The sequence below is a fragment of the Chanos chanos genome, chromosome 12 (genome assembly GCF_902362185.1).
Source record: "Chanos chanos chromosome 12, fChaCha1.1, whole genome shotgun sequence".
NCBI lineage: Eukaryota > Metazoa > Chordata > Actinopteri > Gonorynchiformes > Chanidae > Chanos > Chanos chanos.
In genome coordinates, this window is record NC_044506.1 from 23,327,641 (window position 1) to 23,341,737 (window position 14,097).

Genomic DNA, 14,097 nt, shown 5'->3' on the forward strand with positions numbered 1-14,097 from the left:
AAAACCTCTCCCGACATAAGGCTATGTGAATTAATTTGGCTTCAATGCCGATCGGGTTAGCGACGAAAGGAGACGCCATGTTTGACAGCTGCTTCAGGTTCAGCCGGAGGGAGGAGTTAGGGAGAAACTCAGGGTTTGTTGAAGAAAACCTGCCAGTGAGCAGGTTAGGTTCACAGAGTCAGTTACCATGGTAACTGAGCCAGAGTTTGAGTTAGCTCGCTTTCTGAAATGGAAAACCCAGAGTTTCCTTCATCTCAGGGTTAACAAACTCAGAGTTTTCACTAAACCTGCTTTCTGGAATACCCCCCAGGTCTGTGGGACCCATTTTCAATGTATACTCAACCATAAATGATGCAATGAATTATTTTTTCAACCTAAGACTCATTGGCCTTGGCTCATTTTCTGTGAAGAACATGTAAAAGAACGCATTTTTACTGAGTTCACACTGGGCACCCCCCTACACATTTATATTACATTCGTGGTGTACAGGTCCCTTGGACCCAAGGGTAGTAAAACTGGGGCAATTGTAGATGAAAAGTAAAGAAATGATTGTAGAGGAGAGGAAAGCTTTCGAAGATGAGGATGAAGAGTTTTCAGAATATAAGGTTCATGTTTCTGTCATGTTTCTGTCATGTTACTGTCATGTTTCTGTCCTGTTTCTGTCAGTTCAGAAGAGGATGATATTGAGCCTCAGCCAGCCTCAGGACCAGCACAAGATCACAATTTATGACAAAATACTAATAGCGCCCTTACTGATATAGATAATCAAGCAGAAGTAAATGGCAAATATTAACTATATATGCTGTTTATATTGCTTGTAATTGTGATAAAGTCAACATCTGTATATCAGTATTTTAACACAAATTTTGTGGCTGTATTGTTTTACAAACCTGTATGCCTCAACTCTAGTCCATGACATATCAGTGATCAGTGTGTGACATGTTCACCCAATTTATTACTGACACTTTGTGTGGCGTGTAATGGCATTCTGGGATCATCTGTGGCTGTGTGTGTATGTGTGTGTGTGTGTGTGTGTGTTAGTTCAGTGGATCTCCTCAGTAACCAGTATCATTATTTTCTCTCTCAGCACCTGCAGTAGGTCCCAGCTGCAGCAGTGCAGTCTCTGTACAGTCTGACTGAGGGAGGTTTTTGTACGACTCTCTATCACTGTGTGAACACTGCTGTTGAATTGATAAAGTGCTGACTCTGACAATAGTAAACTCCTGCATCTTCACCCTGCACCTCACTGATGGTCAGAGTGAAGTCAATGTGGTTTCCTGCCTCATGTCCACTGAATCTGGAGGAAACTCCTGACGCTCTGTCTGATGAGTAGTATATGAGGAGTTTAGGAGTTTCTCCAGGTCTCTGATGGTACCAGGACATACAGTACTTCTTTTTAGTTGCTGAATCAAAGCAGTTTATTGCAGGGCTGTGTTTACACTTAATAGTGACTGTTTGACCTGGTTGGACATTTTGGTTGTCAGACTGTGTCAAAACAACCTGCCCCAAAGACCCTGCAAAGAAAACCAATAAAAAGTTAGAGAGAAAAACTTTAAAAATAGTGAATAATATTAATGTAGAGGAGGTGTGAGAAAAATCTATATTCTCTAGTCCATGGTTTATCAAACCTATACTTGATTAAATGAATCTGAAATTATTGAATTCTAAAAGAAATTATTTGAAACAACATATTCCACTGGTGGTGATGATGGTCATTATTGTAATTATTATTATTCTTTTTATTATATTGTTATTTTTGTATTATTCTTATTTGTACTCATAGAAACACCCATTTACCATGTGAGCAGCAGACCAGAGTCCAGATGAAGACAGTGGTCAATGTCATGGTTGACATGGTTTCTGTTGTCATGGAGAACAGCTCTGAGTCATGAAGTGTTGAACTCACAGGGCTATAAACACTGTCAGAGCACTGAAGCATGTGCTGCCAATGCAAAATGACATTTATTCAAATTCTAAACTTCTATGAAAAACTTACATTACCAGGAGACAATGGGTTTTGAGAAATAGTTGCATAATACATTAACACATGCTTGTCTTTCCCTCCTGTTCTCTGTTATACTCACTAATTTACACACAGACTATAACAGTAGAGGGCACATTCTTTACTGATATTAATTATCTATTTACATTTATACAATAAAATGTATAGATATATAAAAACAAATGGTTAAGCATTTTCATTCTTGTGTTTTTTGGTTCTTTTGAGCATGATATAAATCTTTGAATGCTTATGTGATAAGAGTGATTTGGTGGCATGTGTGCTCTCATTTCAGACGTCCCACTCATACTGAAATGGGACCACACAAAGAAATCCAGACCCATACCACCCAGATTAATTTGTCATATTGTCAGTAGGGCTTCACAGTTTTTACCATTGATTCGCTATTTAAATAATAGTTCTCCTCCGTGGTTTTATGAACAGCCCAGTAGATGTGTGAAACTGACAAAGGCAGGGGGGTGCTCCAGAAAGCGGGTTTAGTGAAAATTCAGTTAGTTAACTCAGATTAAGTAGTAAACCTCCTAATAGAAGAGCCCTAGGCTTCATTCTCCTAGCAAAAAATAGCCATAGGGCTCCTCTAGGAGGTTTACTACTTCCTCTAATACCCCTTTTCCACCTACAGGGCACGGGTTCTGGAACCGGTTCCATTCAGGATTCTTTGAGCCTTTCTGCCTTTTAGCGAACCAGCCCGCATTTCGACCAGTTTTGAGTTGAACCATTGTAATCCAGGATGTCATCAACGAGGGCCTTGCACAATGCACAACGGAAATAAACAGCAGTAGCAAGATGGCGGATTGCATTGATTACCTGCAAGCTTTTGTTATTACAGATATTTGTTTTCATCCAAAAAACAAGCATGGACCAACTATTAATGATAAAAAGGTGTAGAAGACTATTACATGCAAGACAAAAGGTAGGTATGTGAAAAAGTTTTCTTTGCAGATGTATTGCCTTCACAAGCAGTGTTTCTCAACTATAGTGCTGGGGGCCCACTGTCCTGCACGTCTATGTTTTAACTCAGGACTGACACACCTGATTCCACTGATCAGTTAATCATCAAGCCCTAGATTAGCTCAATTAACTGTGATAACGAAGAGTTAAAACAAAGACATGCAGTACAGTGGGCCCCCAGGACTGGAGTTGAGAAACACCGGCCTACATGAGTGTAAATGAATGACACGCCCACTGATGTCATCACAATTCGCCTTGGAAAAAACTATTTTTTGGGTCCAGCTCGGAACCAACATTTCAGGTTCTGAACCAATTTATTTTAAGTCAAAATGCTCCAAATGGTTCAAAATTTGATGCGCAAACCAGAACGGAACTGCTCCCTATGGATGGAGAAGGGGTAACAATTAACTAACTCAGAGTTTTCAAACCTGCTTTCTGGAATACCCCCAGGGGACTCTACTACTTACTGCCAGTGTTTTCTGTGGCCACTATCACCACAGAAAATTTTGAATACAACATTTGGAAGTGTGTTAGACTCGAAGACATGAAGTGTGCGTGAATGAGACAATGAGGAATGTAAATGCCATAATCATGTTTTACACTTTAAATGTTTGTCACAGTTTACCCTCTTCAACACTCCCCTGACCCCCTTGTGCATTTCCTCCGATCTCCACTGAGGGGCGACCAACAATCTTTTGTCAAGTTCTCAAGTCTCAGAGGCCGGCGCTTGGGGAGGGTGTGTATAGTGAGTTAATTGGCTTGTATCACTGTGATGGACTTTCGGCGGAAGGACCAAAATGAGCGTTAAAATGTAAGTCAGCATAATTAATGAAGATGATTGTTTATTATCAGCCATGTGTAGCATGTTTTTTTTTAAATTCAAGATATGGTCAACATGTCCATGCTACGATAATAAATTTAACTTTTAATGTAGCTCCCCTGTGTGTATCTCCTTGAGAACTCTTATATTGTCTTCCTCACATTTTTAAAATCAGTTTGTTGTCTGGTTAAATATGTGCTGAAAATATAATCAACACCGTAACGCTGACAAAAACGAAGAGTTGAAGGAAAAAAGAAAAAAAGGAAAACATCAGTAGGGGCTTCGATTCAAGAGTTTTTACCGACCGACACAGTATCACATATAGGCCTAAATCAAATTTATATTTTACATTAATCATGTTTATATCCATAAATTGTATTTATACAGTTAAAACAGACGTATATTAGGTGTTTAAAGGGAAAACATCAAACACAATTCGACAGAAAACGCGCGTAATTTGCGACAGAGGTTTTTGTACGGCCGTTGTATGGGTTTGTATCACTGTGGTACACTTTCGGTGGAGGCACCCGACTTTCAGTTGGAAGTAAGTCTCTTTTTCCCCTTTCTTCTTAGTTTTCTGTTTAAATCGGCTAATTTTGTGGAAAATGTGGAAAATGATTTCTATACTAATTATTTTTATTTATGAACCCACCTGGTGATATGACTCGTGTTCTCGGTTCAGAACTGTCATATGTTATAAATGCCTGTGGTTTTCCACTGGCTTATGATGACGATATTAACCAGGTCCGTCGATTTGTCAGGCTTTCGGCGTTGAATGCTGTAAAAATGTTTTTAAATTCGGAAACCGTTTTACTTCCCTACGATGAATGATATGGTTTTTGATGGCATTGACCCGGTCCTTAATGTACTGTTAACAATAAAATTAAACATATTAAAAACCAAACATGGAAGTTACATGAAAAAATACTAATGTTTCAAATAATTTAAAACTATGGAAAAGAGTTGTCGATCTGAAAATCTGTTTAAACGGTCTGTTGTATTTAAATCAGCTGATTTTGTGGAAAATGAGAATGTGTTGATTTTGTAATAATTATTTTTGAGAAATATTATATTTATGAACCAAGTTGGTGATGTGACTCGTGTTCTCGGATCAGAGCTGTCGTATGTAATTAAGCTTATGGTTCTCCATTGGTTTATGATGACGATACAAACCAAGTCTGTGTATTTGTTAATGTTTCGGCGTTGAACGTTTTCAAAATGATTTTAAATAATTAAAAACTTCGGAAATCGTTTTCCTTCCCTTCGATGAATGATATGTTTTTTGATGTCATTGGCCCGGTCCTTAATGTACTGTTAAACAATAGAATTAAACATGTTAAAATCAAACATGAAAGTTAGATAAATTTTAAAAAACTTATGTTTCAAATCAATTAAAACAACAGGAAACGACTTGTCGATCTGAAAATCTGTTTTAACGGTCTGTTGCGCGTAGTTCTGCCTTGTGAGCAGAGAAGTTTTTGTTCTTAAAAATAAAACTCTCAACTTCCACCTGTCACTGAGTCAGTTCTGAGTGTATGACACCAAATTCGCGGCTGTGTTTTCGTCTTGTTGATGATGTTGATGTTGTTTAAGTGAAACTGCCCATTTTACCGTATGTCACGTAGTAATGCTGAAATATTTTATTATGACCATAATTAAAGGTGTAACAATACGAAAAAAAGCCGAGTGAGCTTATCAAGACTTATTAAGACATCTCCCATTCGGTACACTGACAGTTTGATGAGCAAAAACGGAAGTGAAAGATGCAAAACGGTGCAAACTCTCTGCTTGAGTGGAACTTTCTGACATCTCCATCTCTCTCTGTCTCCCTCTCTCCTTCTCTCTCTCTTTCCCTCTTTCTCTGTCTTTCTCTCTCCATCTTGCCCAGGTAACACTCAGCCCACCCTGACAATCCTGCCCCCCTCCAGTGAGGAGCTGCAGCAGGGGAAGGCCACACTCATGTGCCTGGCCAATAAGGGTTTCCCCTCAGACTGGAAGCTGAGCTGGGAGGTGGATGGTAGCAGCAGGAGTTCAGAGGTCACTGTGATCCCTGGGGTCCTGCTGAAGGACGGCACCTACAGCTGGACCAGCACCCTGACCCTCAGCGCTGACCAGTGGAGGAAGGCAGGGTCAGTGACCTGCCAGGCCACCCAGAGCTCTCAGAGTCCAGTCAGCAAGACACTGAAGACAGACCAGTGCTCTGAGGAGTGATATGTCCCTCTGTGTCTCTGTTTCTCACTCACACATATACCCACATTTCATTTCACTTTTTGCAGAATTAACTCTGTCCAAATAATTTGATACTTTTTTCCTGAACTGATAACCTGAAGACAATTACATTTTCAATCTGTATTATTGATGTAATTTCACATTTATGAAAAATAAAGACTTATTTTCATTGACATTGTTTTTGTTTTCCTTTGATGACATTTATACACCTACATTACATTTTCTGATGCAGACAAGAGTGAACTAGATATTATAGACATGAATGCAACATCGAGGTTAAATATGAATTTTCTCTGTATTTAGTGTTAGGATCTAACTATTAGTGGGTAAACCACTATAGTGTGTACAGGCTGATTTTAAAAAGCATTTGTTTATGCTCAAAAAAAAAAAAGAAGATTCAAAATGTTTATATGGATTCCGTGTAATACATCCACTCTGATTTGCTCAAATAAAGACCAGAGCAAATGACACATAATTTATATGATTTCAACTGATCACAGAGGTAAAATATAAAACCTGTTCTGAATTTCTTTTAAATGGCTTGAATATTTGGGGTTGAAGCACGACAAAGCTGATTAAACTCAATAAAAAAAAATTCTGTCTATATGTGGAAAGTGTTTGTATCGGTTCAGTAAAACTGAGGAGACCTGAGAATGACACAGCACAGCATCACATTCTATGTATCTTCAGCACAGACCACAGCTTTTGTATAATGAAGTTTAAACGATTAAATGATTCTTTTGACAGAGAATGTCAGGGAAAACAGGGGACTCAGTTGCAGACTCACTGATGAATAAATAAAATGTTTATTGTGCCAGGCAGAAGTCTTTCAATACACTAGGCAGAAAGCGGAATCCAAAAAACAAGCAGAGGTCGTACCACAGAGCAGTCAGAGGGAGGCAAACAATCCAAAACGGCAGGCAAAGGCAAAATCCAGAGACAGGCAAAAGTTCAAAAGCAGATACAGGGCAAGGCAGGCAGGCAGGCAGAAGAGGCAAAATCCAACAGGCAAAAAGTCAAAAAAACAGGCAGAGGTCAAGAACAGAAGACAATCAGGATAACAAAAGGCTAGGACGACACACTGTGGAAGGCGGTACGAACTGACAAACAAAGGGTAGAACAGGCAGGGTTTAAATAGACAGACTAATTACTACTTCAACGAGACACAGGTGAGCACAATAAGTGAGGGGCGGGGCCAGGGCACATGGAAGACCAAAATAAACAAAAGCACATGACAAAACCAAAAACAAATGACAGCTGTCACCAGACCTGACCAGCAGGGGCACAATAGAGAGCAGGTCACGCAGGAACCCTGACAGTACCCCCCCTCCTACGGGCGCCTCCTGGCGTCCCAACTGGTGGTGTGGGATGGAGACGGTGGAACTCCTGGATGAGTGTGGGGTCAAGGATGTCCCGAGCTGGGACCCAACACCTCTCTTCAGGACCATAGCCCTCCCAGTCCACGAGGTATTGAAGTCCGCGACCCCGGCGCCGCACATCCAATAAACGGCGCACCGTGAAGGCCTCTGAGCCATCAATGAGGCGGGGGGGAGGAGGGGGCTTGGGGACAGGGCAGAGGGGGCTGCGGATGAAGGGCTTAACTTGTGAGACATGAAATGTGGGGTGGATACGACGGAGAGTGGAGGGCAGTCTCAGCCTCACAGCGACAGGACTGATCACCTTGGCGATGGGGAAGGGACCAATGAAACGAGGGGCCAACTTGCGGGAATCCACCCTCAGGGGAATGTCGCGGGCGGAAAGCCACACGCGCTGACCTTGCCGATAGCGTGGAGCCGTGCTGCGATGACGATCAGCATGTAGTTTTATCCTGGCTGTGGAACGAAGCAGGGCCCTCCGAGCGCGCCTCCAGGTCCGTAGACATCTCCGGATGAATGCTTGTGCTGAAGGGACTCCGACCTCCTCCTCCTGGGCAGGGAACAGAGGGGGCTGATAGCCCAGGCAACACTGAAAAGGGGACAGACCAGAGGAGGAAGAGGGTAGGGAGTTAATAGCATATTCAACCCAGGGAAGTTGTTGGCTCCAGGAAGAGGGTTCTTGGGAGGACAGGCAGCGGAGCATCACTTCCAGTTGTTGGTTGGCCCGTTCAGTCTGGCCATTAGTCTGTGGGTGAAAACCAGAGGAGAGATTGACCTTTGCTCCAAGCAACTTACAAAAAGCCTTCCAGAAGTGAGAGGTGAACTGTGGTCCTCTGTCCGACACTACTTCCGTGGGTAAACCATGAAGCCTGAAAACATGATGAATGAGGAGGAGGGCAGTCTCCTTAGCAGAGGGTAGCTTGGGAAGAGGGACCAGATGCACAGATTTAGAAAAACGGTCCACGATAGTTAATATGGTGGTGTTACCATTAGATTGAGGCAATCCAGTCACAAAGTCCAGTGCTATGTGGGACCAGGGTCTCTTGGGAACTGTCAGAGGCTGTAGTAGGCCTGAAGGGGGTCGGTTGGAGGACTTGTTTTGGGCGCAGACTGGGCAGGCTGAGACAAAGCTATGAACATCGTCCCTCATGGAAGGCCACCAGAACATCCGACTGATGAAGGCAGCCGTACGTCGGATCCCAGGATGACAGGAAAGTCTTGATGAGTGTCCCCACTGGAGAACCTGGGAGCGGACAGATTGAGGAACATACGAAAGGTTAGGAGGACAAGAGCTGGGTCCAGACTCACCCTGCTGTGCAGATCGGACCACCGACTCGATATCCCATCGAGCAGCTGCGACCAGACATCGCTTGGGGAGAATTGTAGTGACCTCCGGGGTGTCCTCAGATGCCTGAAACTGACGAGAGAGGGCATCTGGTTTGCTGTTCTTGGAACCAGGGCGATAAGACAGGGTAAAGTTAAACCGAGCAAAAAAGAGAGACCAGCGGGCCTGACGGGAATTGAGACGTCTTGCAGACCTGATATATTCAAGGTTCTTATGATCAGTCCAAACCAAGAAAGGAGAACTTGCCCCCTCGAGCCAGTGCCTCCATTCCTCCAGAGCAAGTTTGACAGCCAGTAACTCCCGGTCTCCGATGTCATAATTACTTTCCGTGGGGGTTAATCTGTGGGAGTAGAAGGCACAGGGGTGTAGCTTACCATCCACAGCAGAAAACTGAGACAAAACGGCACCCACTCCCACGTCAGATGCGTCAGTCTCAACAATGAATTGGCGGGCAGGATCAGGCTGGATGAGGATGGGAGCCGAGGTGAACCGCCTCTTCAACTCAGAGAATGCCCTCTCGGCAGTTGGGCTCCAACAAAATCTCAGTTTGGATGAAGTCAGGGAGGTGAGGGGGGCTGCCAGGGTACTGAAATTGCGAATGAAGCGGCGATAAAAATTGGCAAACCCTAAGAACCGTTGCAAGTCGCGACGGGAAGTGGGCTGGGGCCAATTCTCTACCGCCCTTATCTTTTGCTGATCCATTTGAATCCCTCCTGCCGTGATCACATAGCCCAGGAACGAGATGGTGCTCTTGTGGAATTCGCACTTCTCCGCCTTCACAAATAACTGATTCTCCAAGAGACGCTGGAGCACCCGTCGGACATGTTGGATGTGTTCAGGGAGTGATCTGGAAAATATTAAGATGTCATCCAGGTAGACAAAGACAAACAGATTTAGCATATCTCTAAGGATGTCATTAACAAAGGATTGGAAGACGGCAGGGGCATTAGTGAGACCAAATGGCATAACCAAATACTCATAGTGGCCTGATGGTGTATTGAAGGCAGTCTTCCACTCATCTCCCTCCCTTATGCGGACTAAATGGTAGGCGTTACGGAGATCAAGCTTGGAGAAGACTGTGGCACCTTGCAGCAGCTCAAGAGCGGATGACATCAGGGGTAGCGGGTAGCGGTTCTTCACAGTGATATCATTGAGGCCTCTGTAATCAATGCAGGGACGGAGAGACCCATCCTTCTTGCCGACAAAGAAGAACCCCGCCCCAGCTGGGGAAGAAGAGGGGCGAATTATGCCAGCTGCTAGGGAGTCCTGTATGTACCTGTTCATGGCTTCCGTCTCTGGTGGCGACAGGGAGTACAAGCGGCCTCTGGGTGGTGAAGTCCCTGGAAGGAGCTCTATGACGCAATCATATGGACGGTGAGGCGGCAGAGAAGTGGCTCGTGCTTTGCTAAATACCATGCTGAGATCCCGATATTCAGGGGGAACTGAGGACAGGTCAGGGTGCTCCTCTGGAGACGAGGGAACCGGGGTTGAAGGAGCCTGAGCAGCACGGAGGCAGTGATTCGAACAGAAGGAGCTCCATTCTAAAACCTTATTGTGGGACCAGTCAATGTGGGGATTGTGCTGAGCTAGCCAGGGATGGCCTAAAACAACAGATGCCTGGGGTGAATCAATCAAATGAAATACAATGTTCTCCCAGTGATTGCCAGAGATGAGAAGCCTCACCGGAGCTGTTGTGTGAGTGATCCGAGCAAGCCTTACTCCCGTTAGTGCGTTAGCCTCCACAGGGAACTGTAGCGGAGTGGAAGGGATGCCAAGTTGGGCGGCCAGACCTGCATTCATAAAGTTCCCCTCTGCCCCAGAGTCGATGAGTACTGAAATAATGTGTCTATGGCCGTCAGTGACAAGGTAAGCTGGTAAGAGAGTACGTGTGGTAGAGGGCCGGGAAAGCGGAGTATTGCTCACCTGTAGTCCCGTGTTCAAAGGTGAGCGTTTAGCTTTTACTGGACAGGTGGACACAAAGTGGCCGGGCCGGCCACAGTACAAGCAGGAATTGGTGCTGATCCTCCTTTGTCTCTCTGAGACGGACAGACGGGCATGGTCGACCTGCATGGGTTCTGGGGTGACAGTCGATGGTGACGGATGACTTGGCGAAGACGACCCTGATTCAGGCTGGCGAGTGAACATATGAAACCTGGAGGGACCCCGTGCTCCTTCAGTAATCCACTCCTGACGACGTTGCTTCATGCGGTTGTCGATTCGTATGGCCAAATCTATCAGATGCTGAAAGCCAGTTGGTAGCTCACAGGTGGCTAGCTCGTCCTTAATGGCCTCGGACAAACCGTTCAGAAAGGCATCATATTGGGCCTCTGTATTCCAGTCGGTCGTGGTGGCAAGAGTGCGGAACTGGATAGCATAATCTGAAACTGAGCGGACTCCCTGCCGGATTCTCAGCAATTCTCTGGCGGCCTCTCTCCCATGCTGGGAACGATCAAAGACCCTCCTCATCTCATCACAAAATGCCTGGTAGCTGTCACAGAATGGAGCCCGAGTCTCCCACACTGCCGTTCCCCACTCTCTTGCTCGACCAGACAGCAAAGTGATGACATATGCAATACGGGCTCGATCAGTGGGGAAGGTGGTGGGCTGGAGCTCGAAAACCAGAGAGCACTGAGAGAGGAAGGACCTGCAGGTTCCTGGTTCGCCGTTGTATGACTCAGGTGGTGGCAGACGGGGCTCTCGGGCCAGCTGAGCTGGAGGGGTTTGCTGGGGGGCAGATGACGTTACTGGTGGTGAATGGCTAGGTTTCAGTGCCAGCTGGATCTGTTGTAACTGGGAAGTGATACTGGTCAGGGTGGCAGAGAAGGCCTCCATTGTCTGGTTAACGTTGGCAAAATGGCCCTCATGTCTTCCCAACATAGCACCCTGTCGAGAGAGAGCCTCTCGAAGCTGGCTGGAGTCTGCTGAGTCCATTATGGTCAGTTCGTGTTGTCAGGGAAAACAGGGGACTCAGTTGCAGACTCACTGATGAATAAATAAAATGTTTATTGTGCCAGGCAGAAGTCTTTCAATACACTAGGCAGAAAGCGGAATCCAAAAAACAAGCAGAGGTCGTACCACAGAGCAGTCAGAGGGAGGCAAACAATCCAAAACGGCAGGCAAAGGCAAAATCCAGAGACAGGCAAAAGTTCAAAAGCAGATACAGGGCAAGGCAGGCAGGCAGGCAGAAGAGGCAAAATCCAACAGGCAAAAAGTCAAAAAAAACAGGCAGAGGTCAAGAACAGAAGACAATCAGGATAACAAAAGGCTAGGACGACACACTGTGGAAGGCGGTACGAACTGACAAACAAAGGGTAGAACAGGCAGGGTTTAAATAGACAGACTAATTACTACTTCAACGAGACACAGGTGAGCACAATAAGTGAGGGGCGGGGCCAGGGCACATGGAAGACCAAAATAAACAAAAGCACATGACAAAACCAAAAACAAATGACAGCTGTCACCAGACCTGACCAGCAGGGGCACAATAGAGAGCAGGTCACGCAGGAACCCTGACAGAGAATGACAGTGATGAGGACATGAGGAATGATGTGTGAGGTCAGAGGTCAGAGGTCAGAAGTGCTGGACTTGTGAATCTGGAATATTCAGATTTAATGGTGACTGGATGCTGAAATGGGTCTGGTTGTAGAAGACATGTAGAAAAAAGAGAGTGCAGTACAAATCATTACTCTGATAACCAATGGAAAACTCTGTGTGTGTTTGTGTGTGTGTATGTTTGTGTGTGTTGGCGTTGCCGTCATGGTCTTATTCCTGAATATGAATCATAAATATACGCACTCTCTATAGTGTATGAATAGAGGAACAGATGAGAAGATGTCAGTGAAAGTCTGTTGCTGAGCTGTTAATGCACTAGTCTCCTGAGTGATGGGTGAACATCTGAGGACAGTGCTGCTCTATTCTGGGAGTGTGGTGAAGCTGCACATGCAAATCTGAGTTTCACTCTCAACATCTCCCTCTGTCACAGCCCCAAATCCTCTAACACTAACACAGCTGTGTGTGTATGTGTGTGTGTGTGTGTGTGTTCAGTACATCTCTTCAGTAACCCGTATCATTATCTTCCCCCTCAGCACCTGCAGTGAGTCCCAGCTGCAGCAGTGCAGTCTCTGTACAGTCTGACTGAAGGAGGTTTTTGTACGACTCTCTATCACTGTGTGAACACCGGACCACTGTAGACTCCCATACAGTAATAATCTCCTGCATCTTCAGCCTGGACGTTACTGATGGTCAGAGTAAAATGAGGTTCAGATCCACTTCCACTGAAACGATCTGAAACTCCTGACTCACGTCTGTTTACTTTATAAATGAGGAGTTTAGGAGATTCTCCAGATTTCTGCAGGTACCAGCTGAGATCATCATCTACTCCACTACTCCCTGTACACTGAATAGAAACCTGCTGTCCTGGAGCAACAGACAGATACTCAGGACTCTGGGTTTCCTGATAGGACACTGAAAATAAACAACACAGAGAAAATATCAATATATGTCACTGCATTATAAAACACATTTATTGAGTCTCCAACAGCACAACAGTAAACTGGACAACAGATATGAACCCTGTAAAATGTTGTCTGAATAAAATCATATCCACATACAATGATAATAAAGGATCTGAGAAATGATTTCAGCTGATCTCACCCTGAGTGAGGAGTCCCAGTGTCCCCAGCAGTAGAATGAGTGACATCATCATTGTGCTGTGTGTCAGTGACTCTGAGAAAACTGAACAGTCACTGACCACCACTGGAGTCTTTAAGTGTGTGGAGCAGTGAGACAGAACAGCTATGCAAAACACCCTCCTCTTCCCAGACACTCACACACACATGCACATGCAAGCACACACACACACACACACACACACACACACACACACACACACACACACTCAGCTCTGTGATAGTGAACTATACTGCTTCCTTCAGTCAGAGTTTCTAATTTATTAATTCAAAGTTCAATTTCAGTGATCTTTTTGTTTCGTGACGATATCATAGATTTAATACCCAAAAGTATATTTTAATGTTGTTGTTCAAGTTGATGTCCTGTAGATCTGAGTCTCTTTTTTGGCGACATGTATCTTTATTTTAGAGTTAGATCTCAAATTCCAGTATGACCACACACAACTGAAAGCCATACTCACAGCACCAGGATCAGTTCGCTACATCTCATATAGGACATGATGGAGGCAACCACATCTTAACTGTTGGTTCATTATTTAACGAATACTTCTCCTCTGTGGTTCAATGAAGCGCCCAGTAGACATGTAAAGCTGGCTGTGGCTCTTTAAAACATACTGCTGGTGTTTTCTCTGGTCACGAGGCAGCACCCAGGTAATAGACACTGTTGG

The 14,097-nt window shown here is 44.6% G+C and overlaps 1 gene segment (V, D, J or C); it reads right to left on the reverse strand.

Annotated features, from left to right (window-relative positions):
* Nucleotides 1-12,903: 12,903 nt before the first annotated feature.
* Nucleotides 12,904-13,443, reverse strand: LOC115825619 (Ig kappa chain V region GOM-like). The segment is given in 2 exon segments: nt 12,904-13,205; nt 13,395-13,443. Coding segments are annotated over 2 exon segments (351 nt in total).
* Nucleotides 13,444-14,097: the final 654 nt, after the last annotated feature.